The 17952-nt window shown below is 33.5% G+C and overlaps 5 protein-coding genes across 8 annotated transcripts in view; 4 read left to right on the top strand and 1 right to left on the bottom strand.

Annotated features, from left to right (window-relative positions):
• The first annotated feature begins 57 nt into the window (after positions 1-57).
• LOC115243201 lies at positions 58-7362 on the top strand. 2 transcript variants are annotated; one of them, XM_029819989.1, is made up of 3 exons: positions 58-401; positions 6749-7115; positions 7223-7362. In XM_029819989.1, exons 1-3 carry the CDS (start codon positions 380-382, stop codon positions 7260-7262), a joined length of 429 nt encoding a protein of 142 aa, XP_029675849.1. In that variant the 5' UTR covers positions 58-379; the 3' UTR covers positions 7263-7362. The 2 variants fall into 2 exon arrangements, with proteins under 2 accessions (XP_029675849.1, XP_029675850.1); XM_029819990.1 differs by lacking the exon at positions 58-401 and adding an exon at positions 4036-4996.
• A 264-nt stretch (positions 7363-7626) lies between these two features.
• LOC115243200 (eukaryotic translation initiation factor 5) lies at positions 7627-10222 on the top strand. Its single transcript, XM_029819988.1, has 3 exons — positions 7627-8725; positions 8948-9133; positions 9504-10222. Exons 1-3 carry the CDS (start codon positions 7652-7654, stop codon positions 9639-9641), a joined length of 1398 nt encoding a protein of 465 aa, XP_029675848.1. The 5' UTR covers positions 7627-7651; the 3' UTR covers positions 9642-10222.
• A 648-nt stretch (positions 10223-10870) lies between these two features.
• On the top strand, positions 10871-14779 carry LOC115243177 (ribonucleoside-diphosphate reductase subunit M2 B). Of its 2 annotated transcripts, none has more exons than XM_029819956.1 (7): positions 10871-11117; positions 12173-12235; positions 12339-12524; positions 12617-12858; positions 13008-13236; positions 13298-13516; positions 13724-14779. In XM_029819956.1, exons 1-7 carry the CDS (start codon positions 11055-11057, stop codon positions 13889-13891), a joined length of 1170 nt encoding a protein of 389 aa, XP_029675816.1. In that variant the 5' UTR covers positions 10871-11054; the 3' UTR covers positions 13892-14779. The 2 variants fall into 2 exon arrangements, with proteins under 2 accessions (XP_029675816.1, XP_029675817.1); XM_029819957.1 differs by lacking the exon at positions 10871-11117 and adding an exon at positions 11492-11649 and having other exon boundaries at positions 13724-14160.
• A 142-nt stretch (positions 14780-14921) lies between these two features.
• Positions 14922-16777, bottom strand: LOC115243178 (1,2-dihydroxy-3-keto-5-methylthiopentene dioxygenase). Its single transcript, XM_029819958.1, has 4 exons — positions 16621-16777; positions 16187-16306; positions 15419-15598; positions 14922-15202 (listed from the first exon to the last, which is right to left on the bottom strand). The coding sequence occupies exons 1-4, from the start codon at positions 16741-16743 to the stop codon at positions 15068-15070; spliced, it is 558 nt and encodes a 185-aa protein (XP_029675818.1). The 5' UTR covers positions 16744-16777; the 3' UTR covers positions 14922-15067.
• Positions 16778-16863: 86 nt separating this feature from the next.
• LOC115243176 overlaps positions 16864-17952 on the top strand; it is a 6315-nt gene continuing 5226 nt past the window's right edge. For both annotated transcript variants that reach the window (XM_029819955.1, XM_029819954.1), the window contains exons 1-2: positions 16864-17004; positions 17333-17688. In XM_029819955.1, coding sequence (XP_029675815.1) covers positions 17353-17688 — 336 coding nt within the window. In that variant the 5' untranslated portion in view covers positions 16864-17004; positions 17333-17352. The remainder of the gene's footprint in view (positions 17005-17332; positions 17689-17952) is intronic.

The raw sequence follows: 17952 nt of genomic DNA, 5'->3' as shown, positions 1-17952 counted from the left end.
TATTGCACAAGTTATTTTAATTTATTAGGAATTATCCAGTCCATTTTTTATACACCATTAGCAGCATAAATTTGCCGACTCAATTCGTTGGCGACGAATGAACGGAGCGATCAAGAGCGACGACGGGAAGCACCACCAGAAGGCCGGCTCTACGATCGACGGCTCTCTCTCACTCTCCTTTTATCTCTCTCGCTCGAGGCATCTCGCTCGTAGCTCGTCGACTCTTCTTCGGACACTCGTCGCGAGACACGTATAATCGGTCTATCGGTCACCTCCCCTAGAGGAGGGCGATCCATCCATCTGTCTCGAATCTTGGCTCTACCGAGCGGCGGATTTTCACGCTAGAAAGCGGCCGTCCAGCAGGGCGATACCATTTTATATGACTTTACTTCGACGACGAGGTAAGTTTTATTCTCCTTTTCTTACTCCCTACCCTCCTCTCTCTCTCTCTCTCTCTCTCGCTCGTTCTCTTACGAATTTTGATAATTGGGATAACGAAAATGAGATTGCGAATTCGATTGATATTAATCCAGTATCGTTAGATCGATCAAGACTTGCCAGTTTTTTTGTTTTTTTTTTTAAACACCATAACCTCTCTCTTTCTCTCTCTCGCGTCCTCGTTCGTTCACTTGCGCCCGCTAATTTTAGCGAACAGCCATTTTGGACGGCATGAGGCATGCGGAGCCGCAACGGCCTCCTCGCCTGCGGAAATGAGCGTGTCCCTCCTCTCCTCCTGCGGCAGCTACGATGTTCGCGTGCGTGTCGCATGATGCGTCATCGCCGGAGGAGGAAATGAGCTTTCCCAAGCCGGTCTTAACCCAACGTGGTTCGCTCGTTTCTGCTCCGCACGTTTCCTCTAAATTTATTATTCTCAGAAATACGCAATATCTCTTCGTGTTTTACTCTCTTTCTAAACTCAAATAGATACAAATGTGTGAAATGAAATGTAAGTAAAGGAGCAAAGACGAAAGTTCAAAGATGTACAGGAGAACTACAGTCGCGGAAGAACGCATTTTGAAATTAGACGAACGTATATATTTAGGCTTTCCAGAGGAAACTCTTTTGAACTAATAGAAAGTTTATTTCTTGTACTTACTTTCTGTATCGCAAATAGAATGGAGTAAAATCACAAAAAGTGCGAAGAGATCTATTCTAAACAAGCGAACTGCAATAGGATCTTTTTTGCATTTATTATTTTCGTTTATCACTTCTGCATTTCACATACTATTTTTCGATTGCGTTACATTTGCTTAATCCACGCAAGTGATCCCGCAAATGCGAAAAAGCTGCGCAAAAAGCGATGTAATAAATTACAGGGAATCTTAAAATGACACCAATATGGGGATTCGACTAATATAATCGATTAATATCGCATTTATGTGTATATTAATACATTGTCACGATCATGATAATATAATGAAGAGTTTATTTTTTACTTTTATAATTAGTAATGATCACAAATAATGAAAAAATAATATGACAGTTAACGTAACAGCTGTTAGAATTTGCACAGTCAAATGTAAGGAAAGACTGTGTTTCGATATATATCTAATTATATTATTGCTGGACATTATCTATTTACGAGGAATTAAAAGATTCGTGATATGTACGCGATATCATTCTATTTAAAAATACATTAAATATTAGGCTATTTATAGAATGCCTAATTTTTATCCTGTCACTCAAATTCGTAGGTGCGACACGTGTATATTTATGATAAGATACATTATTCTATTTTTTTTTATTACAAAATATTTTTTTTTTTTTTTTTTTTTTTTTTTTTTTTTTTTTTTTTTAAATATCGACAATAAAATGCACAACAATTTGTTTTGAGAAGATAAAGATCCCTGTAAAGATTTACTAAAGTGACTTGCTTTTCATAACGGATAATAATTTTTATTGATTATCCGTTTCTTTATCTTCTGTTTTTAACTGGAAAATTTCACGCGCTTTGAGATAATTAATGTACTCACAAGATTAATGTCCTTTTAATCATTTTAATTATCCATACAATATCGGCTGGATATATTTTTATTAAAAATTTCTATCATGTGTACATATTTATATTTATTGTCTTATATCGCGAGAGAGAGAGAGAGAATATTTTATATTATAATATATAGCTTGTAATATACGTTCGAAACATTGAACTTGACGACTACTTGTTACAAAAAAGGAAGGAAGGAGCGATTACCTCGCGTGTCACTTTGCATATTATGCAAATCGCAAATCGCTGCGTCATCTAATAATAACTATATACATCGAATATTCAATGGCGATCGCAACTTGCGTATTATTTAAAACTGATATTACAATGCATATCTGATTTTAATCAGAGCACATTATCTTTTATTTATTAACGCATAATATATTGATTCATTTATTTAATTCTTATTGATTTAACGGATTAAATATTTTCACTTGATATTACATATAATATATTTGGTTGAATCTGTTATAAAGTTCACACATTTCTTATATACAGGATCTCTCAGCAGTCGCTATTTTTCTCGGTACATTTCCAGCGCGATTTTTGATAGTAATGTTAGTTCTGAGACGCCGGGTATACGCGTCGCGATTAGATTATATAACGTTGTAAATAACGCCGATAATCGCAGATAATATATTCTTCCGGCATGATTTTATAGTTCATATTATTCAGCCTCATCGCGATTGACAATAACGTTCGGATCGTATTTGTAAATACATGTACCCATCGGTAATAAACTTCTATCGAACCGTGTCAGTCTGTAAAATTGGTCTGCAAATCCAAAATTTACATTGGTAATTTTCATATATAATATTCTTTTTCCTTATATATACAGAGAGAAAAAAAAATATAATAACATGTGTATGTATTTATACACACATAATAAGTATATAGAAAAAAAAAAACACACGATAAGAATAATATGAAAATAATAACGAAATTAGAACTGGAAAACTTCTTTACTTTTACTTTCGTCAAATTTCAAAAGACGTTGATTTTTTCGGAGTTCTAGAAATATTTCGAGACGATTGCGTCAGGATTTAAATCTAAATCTTTCTCCTCTTTGTTCGTGCGAGAATCGCGAGCTGTTTTTTTGCATTTATCTGGCCAAGATAGCCTGCTACTGTGACCCTTAAGTATGCATACGATAACGATGCAAAATAATACCTCTTAATCAGTAAGCAGTGTCAGTAAGCTTCTCAAGCATAATTTCTCCTAGTGTGAATTCCGCAACCCGATCTCTGATATATCGTCAGCGAATCCATATCGATCCATAAATTACTACCTTTGCGATTCGAGGAAATAAGAGATAAAGAGAGAGAGAGAGAGAAAGCGTAATCAAGTAATATCGATGAATTTCGCTCTCTCACTTTCTCCGAATCTGAATCGCGAACAGGAGCAAGTATGCTGGAACGGGTTTTGCGACGAGAAAAATATTTACCGAGGATCTGGGTTGTTAATTACAGCGTTTCAAAAACGGCAAAATACTTTTAAACGTAATTTAATTAAACGGATTGCTGGAAAATTATATACATGATATAGACTTGTGCATGTATGCGCTATCTATTCATCTGGCAAGTAAATACATTCTTATAATGGAGAATAATAAATTGAGAAAAAAATTTTCTTTTAGAGAGAATGCTTTTAAAAATTTTTTCTGTAGAAAAATCTATAAGTGTTATTACAAAATCGCTTTGTAATTGCTTCGCAACGAAGTGTAAGATAAAGATAACGACTGTTGAAATTCTAATTTGATTTTAGTTCATCGATATAATCGTCCGTTTTTATTGACGTAGCAGCATTAACGATGCGGAAACGATAGAATAGCTTGTCGAAAATTCTCCGCGAAATTAATTTTGCTTTCAATTTGATTCAAAACCGAAACGACCGTGTATAATATTGATTTTAGATTATTAAAAAATCACAAATTATCAAATCGTTATTAAGTTAATATTATATAAAAACAAGATTATATTTTATGTATATATAAATTTTGTAAAATTATCCATCGAATTAAATATTCATTTATTCGTTACATCGAGACCGTAAGAAATATATTTATTACTTTATTTAATCAGCGTAATTAAACACACAATCGCGAACAAGGAACGGTGAAAAGATTTCCAAACCACGTCGATGCAACCTGGACCTGGGTCAATCTATCTCTCGACCTATCCCACTACAATTCTTCCTAGATCTTTCACAATACTCGTTGATAGTTGACCGATCGAATTACTCTCTCCCAGCCAAGAAATTTAATTTAAATCAATTTTGACATTAATTTAACATAAATTTAAATACGGGATTAATATAACATGAAATATCATTAAATCTATGAATAATATTTATACGATTTGAAATTTCAAAATTGATTTAATCTCACGAACACACAAATATCAACATGTCTATAGTTATTGATAAAGATGTTTCACGATTAGCGACTGCTTGAACTACGTGCCGGTTAGCTACTCGAGAGTGGAGTAGAGTGACCTTGCTCGAAGGCTGCTCTCTCTCTCTAGAAGAGGCGACGTCGGCGTCCGGATCGGCGTCGGCGTCCGGATCAATATACACGGTGGACGTCGAGAACGCGTGCGCGCTGCGGGATAGGCCGATCCGGGAGCTGTCAGACCACGAAGAGACGACGAGTGATTCTACTCTAGTTGCGCGCTAGCAAGAGGCCGACCTCTTCGTCTCAAGAGCTACCCCCCGCGCGAGAATCGATTCTCTTTCTCTCTCTCTCTCTCGTTCTTTCGCTCTTTCTCTCTCTCTCTCTCTCTCTCTCTTTCTCTCAACGACGCGACGGATCTGCTCCACTTTTTTTCTCTATTCCTGTCTATCTATTTGTCTTCGAATCTTCTCGTCCTTCTTCTTTTTCGTCGTCGTTCCTCTCTGCTCTTCGAGAGTGTCGTTGGAGAAGAAGTCTGCGTACACCTGGTGATCAACGACAGCGACTGCGGAAGACGCGTCAACGTCGCAAATCACGACTTATGCGTCTGTACCGAGCAGGTAATCGTTTCCGATACACGCGATTTCCTCGGGGGTCATCCCGAACGATCTCTATCTCGAGTGGATTTTGTGCCAGGATTTGCTATTAGACTGCATAAGCTCTGACGAGTAAACGAGGTATTAAATTAGAGGAGAAACGCATTTCGGTAATGAAATTTGATTCGTCGTTCTCAGATGCAGATTTTATTATTAAGACATAAAGAAGAATTATTCCACAATTAATTCTTACCGTCTTTAAATATGTGTTATTTAATAGAGGACGAAATGCAATTTTCAACTGATTATTCCGTCTTAGGGCGTGCTCGAAAGTGTGTCTCGATACTTCTTAAGGTATCTTAACATCGCGAAAGCACCGCTTATAGCCCGATAAATGGAGCGCGAGAATCAATATTAATAATGCATAGTTATTATAAACAACTGCACGGCTGCAATCGGGCATGGAATTACAAACTGCTTGCGCACTATTGTACAATATAATGGTATACTTGCAGAAACGCGAGTACTATGTACGCATCGCGTTCTCAGGTATCGCCAACGCTAAATCGATAGGATATCTTACGGGATGTCTTATTATTACGAGAGGGATCATATCAATTTCATTTGTGATAATCGCTAATTCTCGTATATATATATATCAGCATACGATTTCACGAAATAAGTATGTATAATTTAAAAAAAAAAAATCGTTTTAATGGGAAAATTAATCATTACGAGAAATTTATTGTCGTATCATGTATAATCCGGGAGAAAATAAAAAATCGATTAAATAATCATTAATAGTGCTAAATTACTTACTGTTAAATCATTTACTTGAATTAAAATAATACTTAAATAAATGTAGCTAAATCGTGTTTATCATGCAAACATATCTTACTTGACAGCAGATTTACATGCGCGCGCGTGTACTTTCATTTATTATACAATATATTTCCATTTAATTTTACTTCAAGCAAACCTTCATTTATTGCGATTGCATTTGTTCGACTATCGAGAGAGATCAAATTCGCTCGCCGCGATTTAGCTTCCGGGATCTTCAAGAAGGACATCAAGTCCGCGTTAGTAGGGACTTTCGTTATCATGATCCTAATATGGTCTGTCCCGCATGAAAATCATCCGGATGATCGTTAGCACCATAGCCAGATGAAACTTACACCGGTCCGATGATCATCTATGTCTGAAAATTTCCCTAAATGTCATTCTCATGATCCTGCACATCCCGTGAACGCTTTTAGCAGATCAAACTCGCATGGATAAAAGCAATTTGCAAGATTTTCTGTCTTTCTCTGTATCCAGAATACATCCTTCGATCCTGCGATTGAAATGAATCCGATAAGATCGAAGTTAGAGAGAAATAGAAGGCAAGATAATGCTCGATAAAGAAAAATATTTTAATTATACGTGTTGTATAATTTGAATTGGATAATTACAAGCTTCGTTAAAAAATTAAATAGCTCTTCAAACAATTACAAATAGTTTAGTTTCAGATTCTAAAGACTTTTCACATAAACTAAAATTTAAAACACATATGATTAAATTTTATATTATATATTAAAATAAATTTAAAATAAAATTTTATAAATATAATATTCTTTATATTTTTTTCTTTTATTTTTAAAATAAAATTTCTATTTTCCCTTAATTTTTTTAAATAAAATCTAATTATCTATTCTAGGGAAGAGATAATTTATAAAACTTATGGTCTCTAATAAATTGATCAGGATTACTTCAAGTTTGTCTTACTCTTATTTGCAGAAACATCCAGGATATCATCCAGAGGGAAAGGATCGGCGTGTAGCAAAGGCGGCGGCGACAGCAGGACACTATCATCCGACCGGCGATCATCAAACGGCAACACCATCACCACCCACGATCGTTTGTTTTTGCGCGAGTTAACCAGCGAGTTAACATCAACATCATTACCAACCTGGTACCACCGATTACCGGGCTTTCTTAGGGCGACGAGCGACGGACACGCAGCGTGTATGATCATTGAAGACTATCCCCCTACCCCACCCGCCACCGCCAAACCGAGGCAACACTCAAGGCATCAAGATACCACCCAACGATTCCTAAACCTCCATCTGGTCCTGCCCAAGCACAGGACCTCAAAATTTTCCAGGTTCGTGGTCATCGGTTTTAGAGCTAGTTTGGTCAAAACAGTAACTGTAAAATTTTTTAAATTTAATATAATATTTTTTTAAAGATAAGTTTTTTTTTTCTTTGCAGTAATAGGCATCGGAAGCTACAGCCATTCAGAGAAACGTGACTGGCGTCAGCGGGTAGCGGCGCGGCACGCCTTACCGCTAACAAGGATTACAACCCTGAAAACAGGCAGAACCACCCTGACTCGACACGCTGCTGTTACGAGCGACCACGAACAGGCGGCAGCCGTTGCCTACTATTGGCCACTGCTGGCTATCAAACTGCCGCTGGCTGGAAACGTGCGACAGAGGCGATCTAGAAGAACCAGGACGGAGACATTACCTACCTGAAAGATAAAGATCGAATAGCGAATACATCATCTCAGGTTGTTTGAGAGTTGATTTTTTTGTCGCGATTTGTTAACATTTTCACAACGACGTCTCGTCGGAAATTACTATCAATTGGAGAAGTTAAGTTTATCAAAAGTAAGAGAAGACGGAAACAACAATCATCATGGGAAGCGTAAATGTCAATCGTAATGTTAGCGATGCCTTCTACCGCTATAAGATGCCGCGGATACAGGCTAAGGTGGAGGGCAAAGGAAACGGCATCAAAACAGTGATAGTCAATATGGTGGACGTGGCTAAGGCAATCGGCCGACCGGCCACGTATCCGACCAAGTACTTTGGCTGCGAGCTGGGCGCGCAGACCCAATTTGATTTCAAGAACGAGCGCTTCATCGTCAACGGCTCGCATGATGCCACGAAGTTGCAGGATTTACTGGACGGTTTTATTCGGAAATATGTTCTTTGTCCGGCTTGCGATAATCCGGAAACTGAGCTGATGATCAGCTCGAAGAAGGGCACGATCTCACAGGGCTGCAAGGCCTGTGGCCATCATGGTCTTCTTGAAAGCAACCACAAGCTGAATACCTACATTTTGAAGAACCCGCCGAGTCTGAATCCGGCGGTGCAGGGCAGTTCATTGACGGAGGGCAAACGCGGAAAACGCTCGAAACGCGCCAATGGCGACGCCGGGGCCGCAGGTGCAACCGTTACTGCCACTACCAATGGCAACGATCGATCCTGCTCGCCGGAAAACGAGGTCAACAATTCCGCAGATATTGTAGTGGAGCCTCCGCCAGAAAAAAAAATCAGCAACAATGAGGATGACGATAAATGGGCGGTTGATGTGTCTGAAGAAGCGGTCAGAGCTCGTCTCCAGGATCTGACGGATGGTGCAAAAGGCATGACTATCAGCGATGACCTAGAAAAGAGTGAAAAAGAGCGCATGGATATGTTCTACAAACTGGTCAAGTGCCGCCGCGATGCCGGCCAACTCGACAACAATCACAAGGAGCTCGTGGCCGAGGCGGAACGTCTCGAAATCAAGACCAAGGCGCCGTTGATCCTTGCCGAATTGTTATTTGATCAGGGAATTGCCGCACAGGCGAAAAAGTATCGTGTACTATTGTTGCGCTTTACCCACGATGACATCAAGGCACAGAAATATTTGATCAGAGGTATTGAACAAGTCATCGCGCTACACAAGGACACTCTGATGCCGAAGGTTCCCGGAATTCTCAAGGTAAAAGAATTAACTTTAGAATTTATTTATCTTTTATATTCAATTATATTCTTCTCATGAGTCTATTATTTATTAAGACAATGCTCTTTTCTTTATTTTAAAAATACACGCTTCGTATACACTCTTTTTCATTGAGCATTTTTATGTCTCATATTTCTTCGATATCGGTATTAAATTATTTTTTAGTTATTAAGTTAATAAAAGTATTTGCGTATATTTCAGTTATTTTACGACGCTGATATCCTGGAAGAGAAGGCATTTGATGAATGGTCAAGTAAAGTCAGTAAAAAATACGTTTCGAAGGATCTGTCGCAAGAGATTCACGATCGAGCTGCACCATTTTTAACATGGCTAAAAGTCGCAGAGGAGGAAGAGTCCGAGTCCGAGGAAGAAGATGACGATTTAGAAGCAAGTGTCTCACTACACATAATGCTGTTAATTAAATATACTAGTCTTTTAAAATTAATTTAATTTTTTAATTAATTTTTCCTTAATTTTAATTCTAGGATTAACTTTTCTATTAAATATACAAGACTCTTGTATCTTTATTTTATTTTGCTTTGAGATAATTAATTAGAATTGCTCGGCGAGAGATTTGCAGAATTAATATATCCTTCTTTCAGAGAGTAATCTCTATTGGATTCAATGCTATAATTTTTCAAGATTTTATTTATTTATTTATTCTCTTTTTTTCATTTTTTGCTTTCTTTATACTATATCTCGATATGTTATATAATTTTGATATAACTTTTTAATGTTTTGGACTTTTATCTTCCAGATTGAATATGATGATAGAGCTAAACAAGAATCCCTGAAACAGCAGCAACCGGTGGTCGCGCCGAAGCCCGCCACCGCTGCCACCGCCGCCGCGAAAGAAGATTCTGATGAGGATGACTTCGATATTGATGCCATTTAAAGCACACACACACACACATAATACAACACATACATAAACATATACGCGCAATGGATGATGAAAAATACTAATTCGATACGTAATACAAGACAAATAATAATTTCTCTTTCAAAAAGAGCCGAGCAAATGCAATCTCAAGTTATGCGCAAATATAAGGTTTTCGTTGTTTTAGATTGACAAGATCGATATAATTAACACACATAATGCCGTTTACATGTTAATGAAAAAAAGAAAGAAATTTTAATCGTTGCCAAGCGTTTAGTATGATTTATCTCTCTCTATGTACAGTGTGTATCCATGATATTTTTAATTGTTTTAACGATGCGGTAAAAAAATGTACGTTGTCAAAAGCTCGTTATTTCTTTAATATTATTAATTGTTATCACAATTTTTTAATGAATACGATGATGCGCGTATTTTAGAATCCGTTTGCATTCGTTTCAGATAAAAAATAGAAGACATTCATAGAATTCACAAGCATTACTGGGAAATTGGCCTGCTAAAAGCGTTCTTTATTGTATCTATATATATTTACTATTCTAATTATTATTATTCAAATAAATATGATTTATTGCAATGAATCCTACTATTTTCTATTTGCAACAAACAAAATAGGAAGATTATGTTGTAATTGTGCACTATATTAATATTTATATTTAATTATTTAAATTTATTTAACTTTATTTAGATTTTTAGACATAATTTTTCAATAGTGCGACTATGCAAATCCGTCTGGATAACCCCTAAGAAATGTACAAGCAAATAAAATATCAGACGTAATCTGAATCCTCCATCACGACGCTTTGTTATAAGTGCGTTCGGAAATCCTATCTATAGGGTAAAGTAATGTTTAATTGACCAATCAGGACAAAAAAAGCATTCTTTATCCTGATTGGTCAATTCAATGTTACTCTACGAATAAGATTTTTGAACATTTTCCCTACGCAAGTGAATGTAATGGCGCTACTGCACCAACTAGAAAAAGCATCGTAAAAATGGCAGTGTGACCTCTTTCAGGATTCTCTCTAACCGTGGCACTCTTATCGCACGGTCTCACAAAACGCGCGGGAAACTGTCAAGATTATCGAACGTTGCAGGAATAATTCTCGGTATCAAATCGCTCTTTTTTGCCGCAAAGAATTCATTTCCGATTTTTTTTGATGGGACGCGACAATGAGGGGGAAGAAAAAGAGGAAAATTATGAAAATTGCCGGGATTTGGCGGCAAGGCACGATCAGCTGATTGGCGGACGGCGATTTGGGCGCGAAACGCAGGTTGGAAGGGCCAATAAAACGCCGATCGAGATAATTTTGCCGCGTAAGGAGCTCAGTCTTTCCTATTTCGTTCGCCGAAACGGAGTTGTCTGTCATCGCTAGTCTCGACGCTGGAAAATCTGCAGCTATTAAAAACAGGATGGCGTTGCTCGAATCTACCAAGGAAAACGTCCGCAAGCACCTCGAGGATGTGTCGTTGCACGTAAGTGTGTCGCGTATTTATTGTATTACATCGTCGAGAATACACTGCTTTTTTCTTCCCTTATCCGTCTTCTATATTCGTTCATTTAGAGATACCGAATCACGTTTTGTTTTTCTTTCTACCTCTCTCTTTCCATATTTTCTCTGTCAAGTTTTTTCGACAATGATTAATATTTGACACGTGTCGATACGAACATAAATCTGCCGTTCATTAATGCAATAGAAAAGATGCATACGGGAAAGAAATACATTTCGAAGCACAAAAATTAATAGCAATAGTAATAATATTATTAATAATAATAGTTATGTCAAGTTAAAACGCAAGTTTATTTAATATATGAACATGTATATGAACACAATATTTAAACGTACACATATATACACACACACACACACACAACACATATCTGTGTCCATTTTTAAGCTCAGCATTGCTTAGAATATGCAATATCTTTCATCAGAACGTTTTATCATTTTTTATATTTGTAATTTTGTGCTATCGTCATCAGTAACCTAGAATGAACGGTGAAGAGGTAGACAATTATGTGTGGAGAATTTACTACAGAATTTTCTCACTGATTAGGACTTTTTTAGGTTAATACTTTTAGCTGCTTTAAGTTAATATACTTTTAGCTCTAATGTAGAAGCTCTGATTAGCATTTAACTTTGAATTTGTAACAAATAGATATATTTACATATATGATTTGCTATTTTACACTATCTGAAGTCTGGACAATATTTAGTCTAGAATATAACATCTAAATTTAATATAAACATCAAAATTTAATATTCAGCACAAGGTACTTCTTAATAAGTAATTTTTAATATAACATATACTATTTTCTTTGAAATATGTAATACAGTGTTTGAACTGTGAAAAAATTTCATTAAATTATTGGTAATTATTTTAGTAATATAGTCATTGACTAAAGAAATAATTATTACAATATCAATTATTACTCTTCTACTATAATCTTGTTTTGTTAACGAGAACTTATTTATATAGAGATTATATTATTTTATTAAACTTAGATTAATTATAATTTCTTTTTGCAGACATCACCAAAGAAATCATGTATATCACCAACTATATCTCAGGACCATGGATTGAAAAATGGAGTAAATCTAATTTCCTTACTATATAATTTCAATATTTTGATATATTTTATTTTATATTGAAATTTTATTAGTTAAAATATTTAATACGTATGAATTTGCATAGCTTTCCAAGACAAAAGCCGTGCGAGAAATACAATTGAAGGAAGAATTCAATCCAGAATTGGAACCACTTCTTCAAGAAGGCCCAAATCGCTTTGTAATTTTCCCCATTCAATATCCTGATATTTGGGAGATGTACAAGAAGGCAGTGGCATCCTTTTGGACTATAGAGGAAGTACCTCTTCACAAGGTAAATTATTAGACCTTTTTTAAAGAAATATAAATAAAATGTAATTAATTTTTCTTTGAATTTTCTATAACAATGCACTTTAACTTTTACAGTTGGATAAAAAAGACTGGGAAGAGAGGCTTAATTCTGACGAAAGATACTTTATCTCTCATGTCTTGGCATTCTTTGCTGCTTCTGATGGAATTGTTAATGAAAATTTGATTGAGAGATTCAGTCAAGAGGTGAAAATCGCGGAAGCGCGTTGTTTCTACGGCTTCCAAATCGCCATAGAGAATATTCATTCTGAGATGTATTCCTTGCTTATTGAAACTTATATTACCGATCCAAAAGAAAAGTAAGTACTGTGGAACAGATTGTTACTTATATAATAAGTGTTATAAGCATTATTTATTATATTTATTTATATCCATTTTATTATTTAAATTAAATTAATGATTTTGATGACATTAAATGCATTAATGTGTGCCATAATCTTATTTGCAGAGATTTCTTGTTTAATGCAATTGAGACGCTTCCTTCTGTGGGAAAGAAGGCCAATTGGGCATTAAACTGGATCAATCACGAGAGCGCCACATTTCCTGAGCGTGTAGTTGCGTTTGCGGCGGTTGAAGGTATCTTCTTCAGTGGCAGTTTTGCCTCAATTTTCTGGTTGAAGAAACGAGGAGTTATGCCAGGTCTCACTTTCAGCAACGAACTCATCTCAAGAGACGAAGTTAGTAAATTAACTTAATTATATCTATATGCATTTATATAACTATTGTTCCATTTTTTAGGGATTACATTGCGATTTTGCATGTTTAATGTTTAAACACATTGTACAAAAACCATCATTTGAACGCGTGAAATCAATTATAATGGATGCTGTAGAAATTGAAAAGGAATTCTTGACACAAGCATTACCAGTCCAATTGATAGGAATGAATTGTACACTCATGTGCAACTACATTGAATTCGTCGCGGACAGATTGTTCGTCGCATTAGGGTTTGAAAAAGTATGTATACAAAAATTTTATTATCTTGTTATTAGTTTAATTTGTATATATTTTTTTATTTTGCATAATGTTATTACAATAAAATTTTAGGTTATATTAATTTTTCTTTTTTTTTTTTTCTTTTTTATTTTATTATCATCCTTATAAAATTTATTTTTGATTTTATTCATCTAATTAATACTTTACTATTATAATGTGAAATGTTAGGTTTATCACTCGGAGAATCCGTTCTCGTTTATGAACTTTATCTCCCTGGAAGGCAAAACAAATTTCTTTGAAAAGAAAGTGGGTGAGTACAAAAAATTCGGAGTCGCGGAGGAAGGTTCTCAAAATAAAAGCAATACATCGGGTGTAGTATTTAGCGCAAATTTTTAACGTAAAAGATTTTTTTGGATGAATATTGTAGAATTATATATTTGCTCCTAGATGGAGAAAAAATGATGTATATTAATGATCTTGATAATGATTTTGGAATAACTTTGTATTAACAATAAGTCTAAACATGATTGACAAATATTTTTATGACAGATAGAAACTTGTAAAATATTTAAGATATTAATATTAAGATATATGCATAACCCCTAATGACATTAATAAGAAAAGTATTGAAACTGCATTTTTTATTATATAATTACAATTTTTAAAATGCTCTTTTTCAATAATATGCTAAAAAAATATAACGTGTTTATATAATTTTATATTTAATATTTTTGTTTTTTTTTCGCAATGTAACTAATTAACAAAAAAACTTTCAAAAAAGTAAAGGCTACTAATTCTAAAAAGTTGCAGCTTTGCGATTACAATACTTTTCATTAGTGTCATCATTATTTGACAAACTTTTGAGAAACTGACCATTATCTTTAACGTAGACTTATTATTAATTAAAATGAATTCTATGTTATTAATATAATAATGTTTATTGCAATATCTATGGCACTTCAGAAAAATTTCTTTTTATGATTTGATAATAATTTATTTTATAATTGAACAATTTGATGAAAAATAATAGACATTATTATTATATTCTTTATTTCTCATTCAGGAGAATTAAAAATATTAAATAATAGTTTCTGTCATAAAGTGCTATACTTAACGATTTGATGTGTAAAAAAACTGTATATAAATTTGGATGGATAGTTATATAAATCAAAATCCGTTACTTTAGAACCACATACCAAAAGCTGGTGTTTAAAACAGTATTTATATGAATAAGTCTTCACATGAATATGTAATAGTAATGCAGAAATAAATTTGATTGTAAAAGAGATCAAAGAATCTTCCTTCAAACTTTTATTATGATTGCTGAAAAAAAAATTCTAGAAAATGTGAAAGAATAATAAGAAATGTGCAAAAATTATATATGTAGATTTTTATTTTCTTTATATATATATTGCAAGAGATATTTTATATATCTTTATTTGTATTCACAGATTATCATGTCTATTTTATAATATAATATAAACGTATATATTTAATATTTAAAATATTACGAAAAATTATAAGATATAATAAAATATATTTTTATGGAAGCCCATGTAACATTGAGGGTTATCAAAGGGAAGGTACGTCAAATCCTTTCTGCAATTGTTCGAGGTACTGTTTACGACATTCCATATTATCAGCTGGTCTATTGTATGGCAGCCAAACTGGCTCTCCCACAAAATATCTCTTTGCTTTTATGTAATTCTAAAAGAATTTATTTAGAAATTTATTAGAAAAATTTATTTCTCTCTAGAATTAATTAGAAATTCAGAGGGAGAGAATTTTTTTTTGCAAAATTAGAAATTTGTTTAAAAAATTTATGAAAAAATTATTCTCTCCTCTGAATCTCTAAGAAAAAATTAGAAAAGAGAAGATAAAAAATATATATTAAAAAGAAGAGATTGGTATGTGCACGTTTACATTAGTGTCCAAAGTGAAACGATGATAAATCCCACTCGGTATGATTATTAGATCGCCGGCCTTGACTTCGATCCGTATCCATTGATCGTCCTCATCTCGTACATCAAAGTAACCTGATCCATCCAAAACTAAGCGTATCTCTTCATCGGTGTGAAGATGCTCAGTGAAGAAATTTTTCAACTAAAGATTAGATGAAGATTAGACTTAGATTGACTTAGATGAAGAATATTAATATAATTACAAAAATTTAAGAAAACTGCTTGAATATATACAGTAAATCACATATAAATTACAGTAATTATATGTAAATGTATAGAAGTAGGTAACACAAAAACATTTTATATAACTATAACATCTTCACTATAAGTTTATGAATTGAACATTTACATCGAGAATTTATTAACAAATAGATAAATACTTACTTAAAGAAGAAGTGGCAGATGTTTGAATGCGTATCTTTTAATATTTTCGAAAAATTTTATCAAATTTATTAGCGAAACATTATTAGGTAAGAGATAAACTATACTGAAACAAGCTATTTATTCAAATTCCAAGAGTTAAGCTCTGACTGATCTAGTATTAAGCAAATGTATGATTCTGTGAGAAATGACGAAATAATATTTATACATTTCTATACTAATTTTTATCAGTGGCTATTTTTTCAGTCTAAAGTTTAAACTTTATTAGTCAATCGATAATTAGTTAATAGATCTGTTACTGTAATTACAATTGAATCTAATTAGAAAAATAATACATATTTTTTTATACCTTCTCTTCATAATTTGGTAAACACTCTTTGGAGCATGTTAGCTCATCTTCATATGTGTAACCGCGTTTCTCGCGTAAATTCTTCAAGGTAGCATCCGTGCCGTAATTGAGATGATTTACCTGAAAAAAATATATTTAAAAAGCTATATTATATTATAAATTAAAATTTATAATATATATAAAATTCTTTCTTATTCGTGTAATATTATTATTATTTTGTGTGTGTGTGTTATACAATTTATTTTATTATTGATATTAAAATATAATATATTGAATATTATAATTTGACGTATGTGTTGTGTGTATATTATATATATTACATTTTATAATTAATGATGTAAAACGGGGCAGTTTTGACAATCTGATCAAATTTTTATTGTCAGCTGATCGTGTGTGCTTTTCAATATTCGTATTCGTATCGCGAATTTCTTAACCTTAAAATATTCCACACCCGTCACGACGAACAGGTGATCCGGCGGTATGAATTCTGGCGGCTGCCTGTGATGTTCTAATCGTTGATCGGCATCGCTACTATCCATGTACCAGGCGCGCACCATCGTTGTTCGAAGGAAAAATCCGAAACGAGAAGAGCAAAGACGAAGAGCGGACTTTTGCGTTTTACTTTTGCGTTTTACTTTTGCGTTTAATCAGCTACTGTGACGTAAGCGATCTGATAATTATCAAACGGTTTGCCGGCATTTTTCGATGATAAGAAATACCGAAAAAAAATATACAAATGATACGATGTTTATCAACGATTGTTTATGACGATCAAGGGGAATTTCAAATGAGAGACTTCCGTTAAGTACGAAAATTCGGTAAGCCTGAGTTCTTTTTTGTGTGTCTTTTATATCATCAAATTATAATTTTATTTCAGAAAATGTATGATCTCTTATATATAATTCTTATATGTCTATTTGTATTTTATTTTATTTTTATTTTATATCAGACATTTTCTAGAATGTGGCTTAGCTTCTCTCTATTTCTTTATAAATATATATAATTACTTTGATCTCTAATTATCTCTTATTATCAATTAAAGTTATTATTATTATTTTATATTATATAATAGTCTCTTTCTTGAAAATATTATATATTTTATATTTAAGATTATTTCTTCATTAATGTCTTTTCTTATTTTTTAAGTTAACAACTTCCCACTTAAGATGGACGAGTTCTCCCAGGATATGCAGAAGCTCTTATTAAAGAAAGAGCGAGAATATGGTCAATTAAAATTTGTCTCGTCCCGAGCGACGAAAGAGACTTCATGTTTCATCGATGAGCTGGTACAGGCTGTTGTTGACATCATTCAAAAGTACAATCTATTCCCTGAAGACAATAATCCTAAAGAAGCTAGAAACATTACTCTTACCGCTGCTCAGTGTTACAATTATCTTCTCTTGAACACTAATTTTCCCTCGCAACATCTTCTTCAGGAGGACTTGCTCTATGGTCACCTGGTTGGTCTCTGGCCCACTTTATCGCCATATCTCTTTATACAGGTATATCCATATATTAATAATATTTAATAGGAAATATTTTTTAGGCATATTAATTCCATGTTTTATAAATTTTTTAATAAACAATTACTAAAAGTTAATGTTTGTAATATTTTATATACACATATATATATATCAATTAATTTCCTTCTTGTATATTGATAATTTCATAGTAAATAATATTACACTATATATATTGTCTATTTATCTGGTATTTCTAAGAAAAGTATTGTATCGAATAATTGTACATATATATATATATATATA

Source organism: Formica exsecta, unplaced genomic scaffold (genome assembly GCF_003651465.1).
Source record: "Formica exsecta isolate Colony F162 unplaced genomic scaffold, ASM365146v1 scaffold696, whole genome shotgun sequence".
Taxonomy (NCBI): domain Eukaryota; kingdom Metazoa; phylum Arthropoda; class Insecta; order Hymenoptera; family Formicidae; genus Formica; species Formica exsecta.
This window is presented reverse-complemented; position numbering and strand designations above follow the sequence as displayed.